This window comes from Microcebus murinus, chromosome 12, assembly GCF_040939455.1.
Source record: "Microcebus murinus isolate Inina chromosome 12, M.murinus_Inina_mat1.0, whole genome shotgun sequence".
In the NCBI taxonomy this organism is placed as follows: domain Eukaryota; kingdom Metazoa; phylum Chordata; class Mammalia; order Primates; family Cheirogaleidae; genus Microcebus; species Microcebus murinus.
The window spans coordinates 81,850,769-81,863,774 of NC_134115.1; the positions used below are offsets into that span (position 1 = coordinate 81,850,769).

Sequence of the window (13,006 nt, forward strand, 5' to 3'; positions counted from 1 at the left end):
TCCTTACCAAATAGTTGCCGCTATTTTTAGCACCCTCTTAACAGGAGCACTTGAGTTTCAGAACAATCCCTTGGGAGTGTTATTATTTCCCATGTTGAAGAAACGGAAGCTCAGAGAGGTAATTTTACCAGGGTCATGCGTCTAGTATGATAGAACTTAAATTTAAACGTAGGTCTGACTCCAAAGCCTGAACTTTTAACCACTTCTCTGTGCTGCCTAGTGGCAAATCAGTTATCAGTTTAGTTGTTCTCCACTTACATAACCCAGTGCATACAGTGTTGTCATTTACATTTTACAGGTGAGATCGAGGTCCAGAGTTTGATCAGTCTAAGGTTACATATCTAGGGAGTCCTGGAACCACGATTCTTTGCCGAATCTTCTCTAAGCTTGGTGCCTTTTCCTTTAACAACCTATTGCATTTCCTAGAATCTCGGAGAGCTTTTTTTTTTTTTTGAGACAGAGTCTCGCAGTGCCGTGGCATCAACCTAGCTCACAGCAACCTCAAACTCCTGGGCTCAAGTGATCCTCCTGCCTCAGCCTCCCGAGTAGCTGGGACTACAGGCACGAGCCACCATGCCCGGCTGATTTTTATATTATATATATTAGTTGGCCAATTAATTTCTTTCTATTTTTATGGTAGAGACGGGGTTTCGCTCAGGCAGGTTTTGAACTCCTGACCTTGAGCAATCCGCCCGCCTCGGCCTCCCAGAGTGCTAGGATTACAGGCGTGAGCCACCGCGCCTGGCTTCGGAGAGCTTTATAGTTGGAAAGAATGAAAACCTGGCCTGACCCCTTCATTTTATAGTTAAAGAAACAAACCTAGGTAGGAGAAATGGCTTAGTGCAAGTCACAAGTCAGTGGTGGAACTGCCACAAGTGCTTTTTGAATAGAGGTGGATGGCAGGAGGTGATGAGGTAGAAATATTGCAATCCAGCTTTCTGATGTCTTAATCAAAAGCTCTTTCTCCACCTGTTAAAGTGCCTTATCCCTTCTTTGGCCGTGTCAGTGACATAATGATTCTGTGTATAGTCAGATACTCTAAGAACCTTTATTTACATGACACTTAATTTAGAAAACAACATGCCCTGCTGTCTCTAACAAAAATCTGGCAAACCAAGAGAGAGTGGAGGCAGTGTTGGGAAGCCCAGAAAGGACCACTGGAGGGTTAGATTCCAATTCTGGATACAGCATTTTGACTCTGGGCAAGGGCTTAATCTTTCTGAACCTTCATTCGTGTATTTGTCACATTTATACATTGTCTTGTGTTCAGGCACTGTAATAGGCACTGGTGTACAGTGAGCAAGACAACCATAGACCTTGTAGTGCTTTTAGTCATATGGAAGGAGTTAGACAATACTCAGTTATGCAAATAACTTGTGTTGTTAACAGTTAAGTCCCATGATGAAGTACAGGGTGTTATGAAAGTGTACTACAGGACACCTGCCCTAGTTGGGTTGTAGGAGGTGGCCAAGGAAAGCATCATCTGAGGAAGTGATGGTTAACTGAAATCTGAAAGAAAAAATGGGTGGTAGTCAGTTAAAGAGGTAGGGGAAGATCATCAGGCAGATTCAATGGCATGTTTGAAGACCCTGGAACAAAAGGAGCATTTGAGAAATGAAAGATCAGTTTGCTTTTCTTGCAAAATGTGAGTGGTAATCACCACTTTTTGGTTATTTTGAGAATCAAATAAGATAATCATGTGGAAGTATTTTATATACAAAAAAGGCCTGTGTGTGTGCACACTCATATTTGTAAAAATGTACATATTATGAGCTAGTATACAGCTGGATTGGAAGGGGTTGCTGGGAGCCAGGACTTTGAGTTCATCATCTAGCTTTTTCCAAAATTAAAATATACTTCCAAGAAAGAACAGGACTCTCAACTTTGGAAAAAGAATGTGTCTTTAAAGTAGTTTTTAAAAAAATTTCAGCAATTGGACACTACAATAGCTACTATTTATTGTGTACCTACTAGGTGCCAGGCATTGTATTATACTTTGTTTTTTTTGAGACAGGGTCTTACTATGTTGCCCAGGCTGGCCTTGAACTCCTGAGCTCAAGTAATCCTCCCACCTCAGCACCCTCAGTAGTGAGGACTATAAACATGTACCACTAAGCCCTACTATATTGACTGTTTTAGGTACACAGTATACTATAGTGAGCACAGACTGGATTGCCTGAATTTGAATCATAAGCAAATTATTTATGCCTCCATTTTATCATCTGTAAAATGGGGATAATCATAGTACTTATAGGGTTATCATGAGGTTCAAATGAGTTAACGTATATAAAGCACTTAGAGTAGTTTCTGTCACATAGTTACCACTGTGTAAATGTTAGCTATTGTCATTGTTGTTATAATTAGTTTTTTAAAGGCTCCTTAATAGCACCATGACAATGTGGTAGAAACTGTAGCTCTGAGAGGCTGACAAGGTCACACAGCTGGTGAGTGGGGGAACTGAGATTCCAGTTCCAGACTGTGTCCAAAGCCCAGACTAACACCTCATTGCTTCTGTGTATAGGTTAATTTTGTTAGGGACTACTTGGGCTTATAACAAATTTCTTTCCTCAAGTTTAATTCTTTATCTGTGCTGAACTGAATGTATATGTCCTTAAGGTAAAGGATCCAAGGGACTGCCTTATTGAACTTCCACTTTGAAATTTCCAGACTTCTGTGCAATTAAAATCTATGCCTTAAGCGTTTCAGCAATGTGGTTTATTTATAGGGTTGTCTTCCGGTTCATGTGTACTGGGTCTCCTTTTGGGTGCTGTGTTTCTGTCAAAGGTTATTTATTTCTAAACCATTTTGATTTCCTGTTGCTTTGTGGGCTGGTATTATGACCCACAACAGGAACACCAGGAAACCTGTCTTAAATGGAGCAGCCAGATTGAGACCCTGTAGATTAAAAAAACCCAAACCAAAAAAACTACACATTCTTTTACAGCCATATTTGGTTATAAGGGTGAATTAGGCATTGGCTTTATTAGGAAAAAACCTAGATATAGAAACTTCACTCTGAGCCAAACTTTTGTGAACAGTTCTGATGAAATAGGTCTGGGCTATTATTAACTCCATGTCCTTGGCTAGTGACTTAATCTCTTTGAGCCTCAGTTTCAACATTGGTAAAATGGGCATCATTATACTTTCTCTTTGGCATTATTGAGAAGATTAGATGAAATAATACGGGTAAAGCAAACAGCCCAGGCCTGACCTCAATTAATAGTAGTTATTGATAATAGTAATTAAAGAAGAAAATGAAAAAATAGTCCTTCAATATTCATCCAGATCTGTTTTTGCAGACTTTGTATATTGATCACTGACTTTCCCCGATACTAAAAATTCCACCAGGAGAAATTATTTGACTTTATACTACTCATTTGCTTTTTTTTTTTTTAAATAATGATAATAGCCACCTTTTTTTTTTTTTTTTTGAGACAGAGTCTCACTTTGTTGTCCAGGTTAGAGTGAGTGCCGTGGCGTCAGCCTAGCTCACAGCAACCTCAAACTCCTGGACTCGAGTGATCCTTCTGCCTCAGCCTCCCGAGTAGCTGGGACTACAGGCATGTGCCACTATGCCCGGCTAATTTTTTATATATATATATCAGTTGGCCAATTAATTTCTTTCTGTTTATAGTAGAGACGGGGTCTCGCTCTTGCTCAGGCTGGTTTTGAACTCCTGACCTTGAGCAATCCGCCCGCCTCGGCCTCCCAAGAGCTAGGATTACAGGAATAGCCACCTTTTATTAAGTAGCTGCTATATTTCAGGCACTGTGCTAGGTGTTTTACATGCATTCATTTACTATTTCATTTTATTTAAGATCAGGTTTATTTTTCTTATTGAAGAAAGTGATGTCCAGAAAGGGGAGTGAATTGCCCAAAGTTGAAATTTGCATTCAGGTCTGACTGACTCTAGGCTACCTTGCACATTGTTAATGACATATAAATTTTCTTTAGTGTATCTGCCTCTAGCATAAAAGTCTTTTGAAAGGAAAGGTGATAGCTATCAATAAGTATCATTTTGGGGGCTCCTGTCTGCTAGGCACTGTGCCAAGTATTTTACTTGCATAACCTCGTTAATTATTCCCAACCCTAAGAGGTAAGCATAATTATCCCCATTTTACAGTTGAAGAAATCAAGGCACAGGGAGATTCAGTATTTAATTGGTGGGGCTGGGATTGGATTGTAGCTCTTATTCACTCCATTATATTGCATCAACATTTTAGGATGGGATTTTTTTTTTTAATGAAGTGTGGGACTGATTTTTCAAAGATAGCACCTTCCAGGTTTTTGATGCTAATTGTTCTTAATTTTTAGCTGAGTGATAACCAGATTCCTGGCAGAAGCATTGTCAGCTAGCTAGGACTGTGTTCTACCCCAGAGGTACCTGTAGGTGATAGCATCTTTCCATGGTCAAAGAATTCAGAAGTATAATGTGTAACTTGTGTTAACACTGTGGAGGGTGGCATTTTCCAGAGCTCTAGTTCTATACCATGGAAGACCTCAAACCTCGATCATGCTTTATACTTTAAAGTAAAGTGCATTCTAATTGGTAATCAGTGCATAAGGAACCAAAGAAAATGTTAATTAGATGCTGTCGTGTGAATTTTCCAGTCATTTTATGCCTGTTGAAATGTTTTTCTTTGTAAATTTAAAGTCCTCTTCTAGTCCTCTGTTCTCCCTCTTTAAACTTTATCAAGATTTTGTGCTTTTTCCCATATAAGGGTTTAATTAGCATCATTAAAGATTTAGTATGCTGCACATTTTCTTAACAGGCATTTTGGTGCAGTGGAAAGAGCATGAGTTTGGAGCCCTGCAGACTATGGGCAAATAACTTAAATCTCTGTGAGCCTCAGTTTCTTCATTCTGTAAAATGAGGCTAATAATATTTCCTTCTAGGGCTGTTGGGAGAAGGATTTGAGATAATGTATTTAAGTTGCCTAGTACATAGCTTAGTTTATAGGGGTTGCTTGATAATTCATACGAATTATCTTCTGAAGTTGCAGTAGGGTCTCTTACTTATATCTCCTTTTTGTCTTATTCTTTTTAGTGGATGTTCCTAAGGATTGTCTTCAGTCATGGCCTTGGGATTAAAGTGCTTCCGCATGGTCCACCCTACCTTTCGCAATTACCTTGCAGCCTTGACCAGACCTGTTTCAGAAGTTACACTGAAGACAGTGAGTGAAAGACAACACGACCACAGGCAATATACAGGCTTTTCAGCTGTCTCAATCCGCCATTTTGCTACCAAGAAAGCCAAAGGTAGAGACATGACCTCCTCTCCCTCCTTACCCCTTTTTTATATTTGGACCTTGAATTATCATAGCTGGCAGGGATCTCAGAGATGCACTGGATTTCTTCTTTTGCTCACGTGAGGATATGGTGTCTCAGATAGGTCAGTTGATTAGCTTAAAAGGTCACAGTGGCAGAGACAGTGTTAGCACCTGGGCCTGTTTTCTCATTACCGTGCTGTCTCATTCGTTTTCTTGGTAGCTCAGAATATGCCTAATTTCTTTTATATTTAGAATTAGAGCTATAAGTGCCAAGCAAACCAGAATGCTTGTGGCTGGGATCACCATATTCTTTCCTTATGGGAAGATGGATGTTGGAAGTGTAATGAAAACCAGAAGATTATTGGGTGACTGGGGTATTAGAGCCTTAGATTTAGATGGATGATCTTAATGGCTTGTGTCATCCAAGAATGAGACTTTGATGTACTGCAGGTATCAGCTTAAATGCCACTTCCTCAGGGAAGCCTTCCCTGACCTCTTAGACTAGGTCAGGTCCCCTGTTACCTGCACTCGTGCATACTATTATTTTACCTTTGACACACTTAGAACAGCAGTCGTTAATTATTAATAATTGTAAAATTGATCATTGTTTGTCTTCTGTGCTGGGCTGGATGAAGATAGGGTCTATGTCTATCTTATTTAACACCTAACAGGGCCTGGCACATAGTATATATTCAAAAATTTTGTTGTATGAGTGACAGAAAATTGTCAAGCAGACTAGCTGTTTGTAGTGGTGGGTCAGGGAGTCCACTCCCAAAGATAGTGCTAGATATATGCTGCTGAATATTTTCCCGGACTCTCTTTTTCTAATTTCATATAGATCTTTCCCTTTCTGTTAATAGGAAAATTAACAAGTTGCTTAAAGAACATTAATGTTTAGAACACTTATATTCTGTTAATAGTGATAATAGTAGTAACTTTTGATCTGTATGTTGCATTATATTCTTTAAAAGTTCCCATACACTTACCAATTAGATCCTAATAATTATCCACTGAAGGAATTATAATTTTCAAGTGAAGAAATCCTTATAATTATCTAGTGAATTCAGATCTTGCCATTTTGTAAATGAGGAAACTGAGGTACATTTGTGAGAAATTTGCCTGTGTTCATATCTAATTTTTAATAGTGGCAGAACCAGAAACCTGGGACTCTCCTGATACCTGCAGCATTGCAGTCTTTTAGTGCACTAGACATTAACCATAGTATGTAAGCAGCATCTTTTCATATTTTGTGGGCTATTTGGTTTTGTCTTCTTGATTACCTCTTTAAGAAGTTGGTTGCTTGATTTTTTTCTTTTAGATTTATTAGATTCTTTCTATATTAGGGGTGCTAATCTTTTGTTGATTGTATATGTTACAGGTATCTTCTTTGCTTTTTACTTTTTGGTCTTTGTTGAACATAGTTTTAGTATAGTCATGTTTTTCAGTTCTTTTGTTTATCATTATGCTTTTTGTGTCTTCTTTAAGAAATCCTTCCCCATCCCAAGGTAATTTATTTCTGAGTATGGTGTGACGTAAGAAATCTAATTGTAACTTTCTTTTCCATATGGGTAGAAGTTATGCTAACATCATGTATTGATTAGCCCATTCTTTACTCATAGGTTTGTAATGCCTCCTCTGTTGTATGTTGTTTCTTTATATGTATGGCTTTGTTTCTGCGCTCTTAATTTTATTGAACTATTTATCTTTCCCTGCGCTCAATTCCTTACTGTTTGAATCTCGGTCATAAAGTCTACAAATGTCCTCACCACACACTCACTTTTTCTTCCTGACTTTCTGCTCTTCAGTATGAAATTTATGATCATATTGTCAGGTTTTTCCAGAAAGATCTTGCACAGTGTTTTATTTTATTTTAGTTAAAAAAAAATTTTTGAGATGGGTTCTTGCTATGTTGCCCAGGCTAGTTCCAGACTCTTGGGTGGGTGCAGGTGATCCTCCCGGCCTTAGCCTTCTGAATGGCTGGGCTTCTAGGCACACACCACCACTCCTGGCTTGCACATTTCGTTAATCAGGTTTATTTCTAGGGTATCATATCATTTTTGGCACACACACACATATATATATAAGTTTTTTAATTTATAACATATATACAGAAAAGCACATACTTAAATCGTAAAATTACGGCTCAGTGAATTTTTGCAGAATGAACACGATCATGTAATTGTCACCTAGATCAAGTAATAGGATGTTACTTGTATTCTAGAAGTGTCACTCATGTTCCTTTCAGTTGTCACTCTTCTGCTATATTGATAGATAATCCACCATATTGACTTTAACACTGCAGATTAGTTTTCTTCTTTTTGAACTCAGTGTGGATTCTTTTGTGTCTGGCTTCTTTTGGTAACAACCCGTTTGTGAGATTTGTCCATGTTGTATTTATAACCATTGTTTGAGTATTTTTCTTTTCTGATAGTATACTATTGGAGGTGTATACTACAATTTGGGTATTCATTCCACAGTTGATGGACATTTGGGTTGCTTCCAGTTTTGAGCTACAAGAAATAATGCTGCTGTGAACATTCTTGTACATGTGTTTTGGTGCACATATGTGTACATGTGTTCCCTCCTGTTTCTTTCCTTTCTACTCCTCTCTTTCACTGGCTAGGTAGGGACTCTAGTATAATTTGAATAAATGTGATTGGTGGTAATAGGCATCCTTGTTTTATTCCTGACTTTATAGGGAACAATTTCTTGTATGTTACTATCAAGAATTATGTTTGCTTTGCTTTTGGTAGATAATCATATTTTTTTCTCTTTTAATCTATTAATGTGGTGACTCAACATTGATAGCTTTTTCTGATGTTAAACCACTTTTGCATTCTTGGTGTGAGCCCTACATATATAGGAGATACACATAATCTGTATATATGTTGCTAGATTTGGTTTGCTATTATTTTAGAATTTTTGAGTCTGTATTTGTGAGATTAGCCTTTATTTTTCTTCCTTCTCTTTCTCCTCGATTAGCCTTAATGTAACTTTCTCATATTGATGAACATGACTTTCTAAGTATTATTCTCTGATTTTGATGTTAAGACTATATTAATAGCCTCATAATGTGAGTTGGGGAGTGTATCTCTCTTAATGGGGTGGTCTATAAAAATCAAGATTATCAGTTCCTTGCATGTTTGATAGAGCTTGCCTATGAAATCATCTGGATCTGATGTTTGCGTGTGTGTATATGGACTTTAAATCATACATTTGATTTCCTTGATGATAATGAGAATTTTTTTTTTTTTTTGAGACAGAGTCTCGCTGTCACCTCAGGTAGAGTACAGTGGCATCATAGCTAACTGCAACCTCCTACTCTTAGGCCCAGGTGATCATCCTGCCTCAGCTTTCTGAATAGCTGGGACTACAGACACGTTTCAAGAGGCTTGGCTAATTTTTCTGTTTTTAGTAGAGGCGGGGTCTGGCTCTTGCTCATGCTGATCTTGAATTCCTGAGCTCAAGCAATCCTCCCAATTTGTCCTCCCAGAGTGCTAGGATTACAGGCATGAGCCACTGTGCCTGGCTGGATTCCTGCTCTTTATTGTTTACTTTCTTCTATGTACTTGTTCACTTTCTATCCTCTGAGTTGGACAGTTCATTAAGTTTTGGCCTTTGCTATTTACTTTCTTTTTTTTTTTTTTCATTTAAAAATTTCATTGTAGGCCAGGTGTGGTGGCTCATGCCTATAATCCTAGCACTCTGGGAGGCCAAGGCAAGAGGATTGCTCGAGGTCAGGAGCTTGAGACCAGCCTGAGCAAGAGCAAGACCCTTTCTCTACTAAAAATAGAAAAAATTAGCTGGGCATGGTGGCATGTAGCTGTAGTCCCAGCTACTTGGGAGGCTGAGGCAGGAGGATTGCTTGAGCCCAGGAGTTTGAGGTTGCTGTGAGTGAGGCTGATGCCATGGCACTCTACCGGGGTGACAAAGCGAGACTGTCTCAAAAATAAATAAATAAATAAATCCATTGTATATGTTTAAGGTGTACAACATTTTGTTTTGATATACATATAGTGAAATGGTTACTTACTTTCAAACAAATTAACATACCCATTATCTTATATAGTTATTCTTTTTTGTTTTGGGTTTTTTTTTTTTTTTTTGTGGCAAGAGCATCTCATATCTTTTTTAGCAAAAATCCCTAGTACAGTATTATTAACTGTAGTCCTCATTATCCACAGACACTTTGCTTGTTTCCGTATCTTGGCTATTGTGAATAATGCTTTGTTCCTTTCTTTTAAGCATTTAAGGCTATAAATTTCTGTCTAACTACAGCTTTAAGTGCTTCCTACAAGTTTTTGATATATGATATTTTTATGATGGTCATTTTTAAATTTCTGTTCATTTCTCTTTAGTCCGTTGCATGTTTATTATTTGTGAATGTTTAAAGTTTCTCGAGCATATGGTTGTTTTGTGGTTAGCTTAATCCCACTGTGGTCAGGGAGCATATTCTGTGTGATACAGATTCTTTCATATTTGTTGATATTTGCTTTGTGGGATAGAACATGGTAATGTCATATAAAGATTCAACTACACAGTTGAATCTTTAGAGTATTGTGTATTCACAATCTTTAGAGTATTGTGCTTCAGAGTATTGCGTATTCTCTTATTGTTGGGTGTGTGGTTCTGTATATATTTATTAGATCAAGGTGATTAATTATATTGATCAAATTTTCTATTTACTTTTTTATTTGCTTAATTTATCAGTTATCAAGGAAGATTTATTAAAAATCTTGTATGATTATAGATTTATTAGCTTCTTTTTTTTTTTTTTTGAGATGGGTTTACTCTGTTGTCATGGCTAGAATGCAGTGGTGTCATCATCACTCACTGCAACCTCAAACTCCTGTGATTTACAGCACTTGACATTTTTTCCTGTGTACAGTAGGAACTTTTTAACCAATTGCTTATGGCTATTCTCTTATTTACTGAATGTTGACTTTCTAGCCAAGGGGAAAGGACAGTCCCAAGCCAGAGTGAATATTAACACTGCCTTGGTTGAGGATATAATCAACTTGGATGAAGTAGATGAAGAAATGAAGTCTGTAACAGAAGTACTCAAGGATAATTTCAATAAGACTCTCAACATAAGGACCTCACCAGGTTAGTGACTGAACCAATGTTTTGGGGAGGGGTGTATTGGAAAGAGAATGGTCTTGGCAGAATTGAGTTTTAATACCAGCTTTGTCACTTACTAACTGCTGACCATAGGCAGTTACTTTACTTTTCTGGTCCTCAGTTTCCTTGTTTGATTCCTACCTTATACCTTTGGGGTGGGTATTAGAATAAATAACATAACATATGTAATAGTTGTAGCACAGTGTGTGGCACATAGCTGATGCTACATTTACTTATCCATTCAGCAAGTATTTGCTATGAACTAGGCAGTGTGCTAGTACATATCAATAGTAGTGAACAAAAATAGGCATAGTTTTTGCTCTCATGGAGATACGCTCTCAAAAAAATGGGAATTTTATCACTATATTTTATGTATTTATATTTTACTATAAAAACATCTTAAGTATTTTGTCACACAGTAATTGACATCTTTGGTCTGATTTTTCTAGTTTGTACTATTTGATAGTTCTCATCCCTTATTGGGAACCAGTTGGCTGCAAACCTGTCCACCTGAGCCATTACTATGTCCCTGAGCTTGACCAGGAAGATTCCATTTGGGTTAATAACTTCCTGAAAGTGGCTTTTCTAAGTGGGAAATGTCAGAACTGTCTAGGAGAACTATTTGCAGATGTGATGGAGAAGTGAGTTGTCAGCTGATGGTGCAAGCAGGCAGGAAAAATCCAATTGCTGTTAAATTGGCCTTTTTGCAAATTGTCATCATCCTAGAGTGGAGCCTGGGACCCCCTCTGAAGGTGTCTGTGGGAGCTTGGGCTGCTCCCACTTACATCTTGATTGAAGTAGTTCATAGGGAAACTAGAAATATTTCATGAAGTCACTCTTAAGAAAACCAAGTGAAAAATGTACAGCTCCGTTTATAAACACCATCAGAAACATAGTTCAGAGATGAGATCCATTGTGAAACTAGAGGACCATTCCCATCATTTGTCAACTTTTGGACTGGGGCATTTCTGCCTTTGCTGACAGTAGAGCGTGCCATTCAATCTCTCTCAGCTGTTTATTTTAAACTTGCTTATTATTTTAGGTATGAAACTGATAAAGTGTTCTGTCTCCCCTGTGCTTTCTGGCCTGTTAACATTCTGCAGCCGAAACCAGAGAGCAGTTTGAGAGGAGCTCAGGGAGAAATGTGATACTTAAAATTAGCCAGCAAGCTCCACTCTTGTTGAACTTAAAAAGATGATGGGCCTGGAAAGAGGTTGGGAGTGTAATTTGTTAAATGTTAACCTCTGAGAAAATGAGGGGCAGGAATGAGGCTGAGGGAGATTCTCGCTGGGGACAGATTGAGGGAAAAGGATTTGATGCATTATGTCGATATAGATTTAGGGAATGGGAACCACCACAACTGCATACTGAAAAGCCTGTGTTGGGACTTCTGTGGCAAAGGATTTTATGGCAAATCAGGAAGGCCGAATTAAGATCCACTTTCAAAAGGCCTCCTGTTGGCATTTCCTCTTTGCTTCTTTCCCTTCAGGATTATGTTTGTTTAAAGTTCTGTGTAGAACTTGGGGCCTGTGAAGAGACTGGGTGAAAAAGGCTAAACTTAGTATTTTTTGCCAGATTCTTCTATATCATCTTTCATTACTGTCTGAGTCAGCAGGCACTTTTCCTCTTACACTTCCATTTGTCTACCAGCAGTTTCTATCTTCAAGATAGTTGACACCTTGTAACAGTTATCTAGATACAGATTTATTTGTTCATTCTTATCCTCTTTGCCTTTCATCCATCCATGCATACATTCATCAGAACATTATTGAGCACTTTTTTGTGTTGATTACTTAAATAGGTTCATTTGGCAAATTACTCTATCTGACTCAGTTTCCTCATCTGTAGAATGGTGGAAGTGATAATGGCTATTTCATGGGGTTATTATGATAATGAAAACACATGAATTATAGAAAGCATTTAATATGACATCTTGCTCATAGGAAGTGTTCAATAAATATGGGCGATCATTATTATAGAAGTGTGCATAGGATGCTTGGGGGCTCACAAGGTGGTCTCATAATCCAGCTTAGCAGATCAGATAAGATTTCTTAGATTAGATGCTACTATAGCTGAGTGTTAAAGAATGAGCAGGAGTTAGCAGAGAAAAGTGTTCTCAGTAGAAGGAGAATTATGCAAGGGTCCTGATTTAAGAGAGAACAGAGTGTATTGGAGAAATTTAGTTTGGTTAAACTACAGGCAAATGTCAAGAAATAATAATAGCATTTATTGGGATACTGCTCTAAGTGCTTTTCATGCATTCTTTCATTTACTCTCATAAAAACCCTATGAGATAAGTACAATTTTATGCCTCATTTAGAGATCAGGAAACAGAGGCCCAGAAAGTTGAAGGGATCTGCCAGAGTCACACAATCTGGAAGTGGCAGAGTTGATATTTGAACTCAGGTCATTGGTTCTCAGAATAACTTTTACCATTATACCTCCTGGACTTTGCCAAGTTGAGGCCAGTGGTATCAGTGTCCTTCTATCTTGGGATAACATTGAATTTGAGTACTTCTAATCAGATCTTTGGGCCATAGTATGGTACTGCATTGTTCTAACAGCATATTGCCAGGATAACGTCAATTTGTTTGAGACTCCTTTTCCCCCCTTTC

At 38.0% G+C, this 13,006-nt stretch overlaps 1 protein-coding gene across 1 annotated transcript in view; it reads left to right on the top strand.

Annotated features, from left to right (window-relative positions):
• MRRF (mitochondrial ribosome recycling factor) overlaps window positions 1-13,006 on the top strand; it is a 56,322-nt gene that overhangs the window by 360 nt on the left and 42,956 nt on the right. The window contains exons 2-3 of the mRNA XM_012771785.2: window positions 5,048-5,259; window positions 10,221-10,376. Of these exons, the coding sequence (XP_012627239.2) occupies window positions 5,076-5,259; window positions 10,221-10,376 (340 nt within the window). The 5' untranslated portion in view covers window positions 5,048-5,075. The remainder of the gene's footprint in view (window positions 1-5,047; window positions 5,260-10,220; window positions 10,377-13,006) is intronic.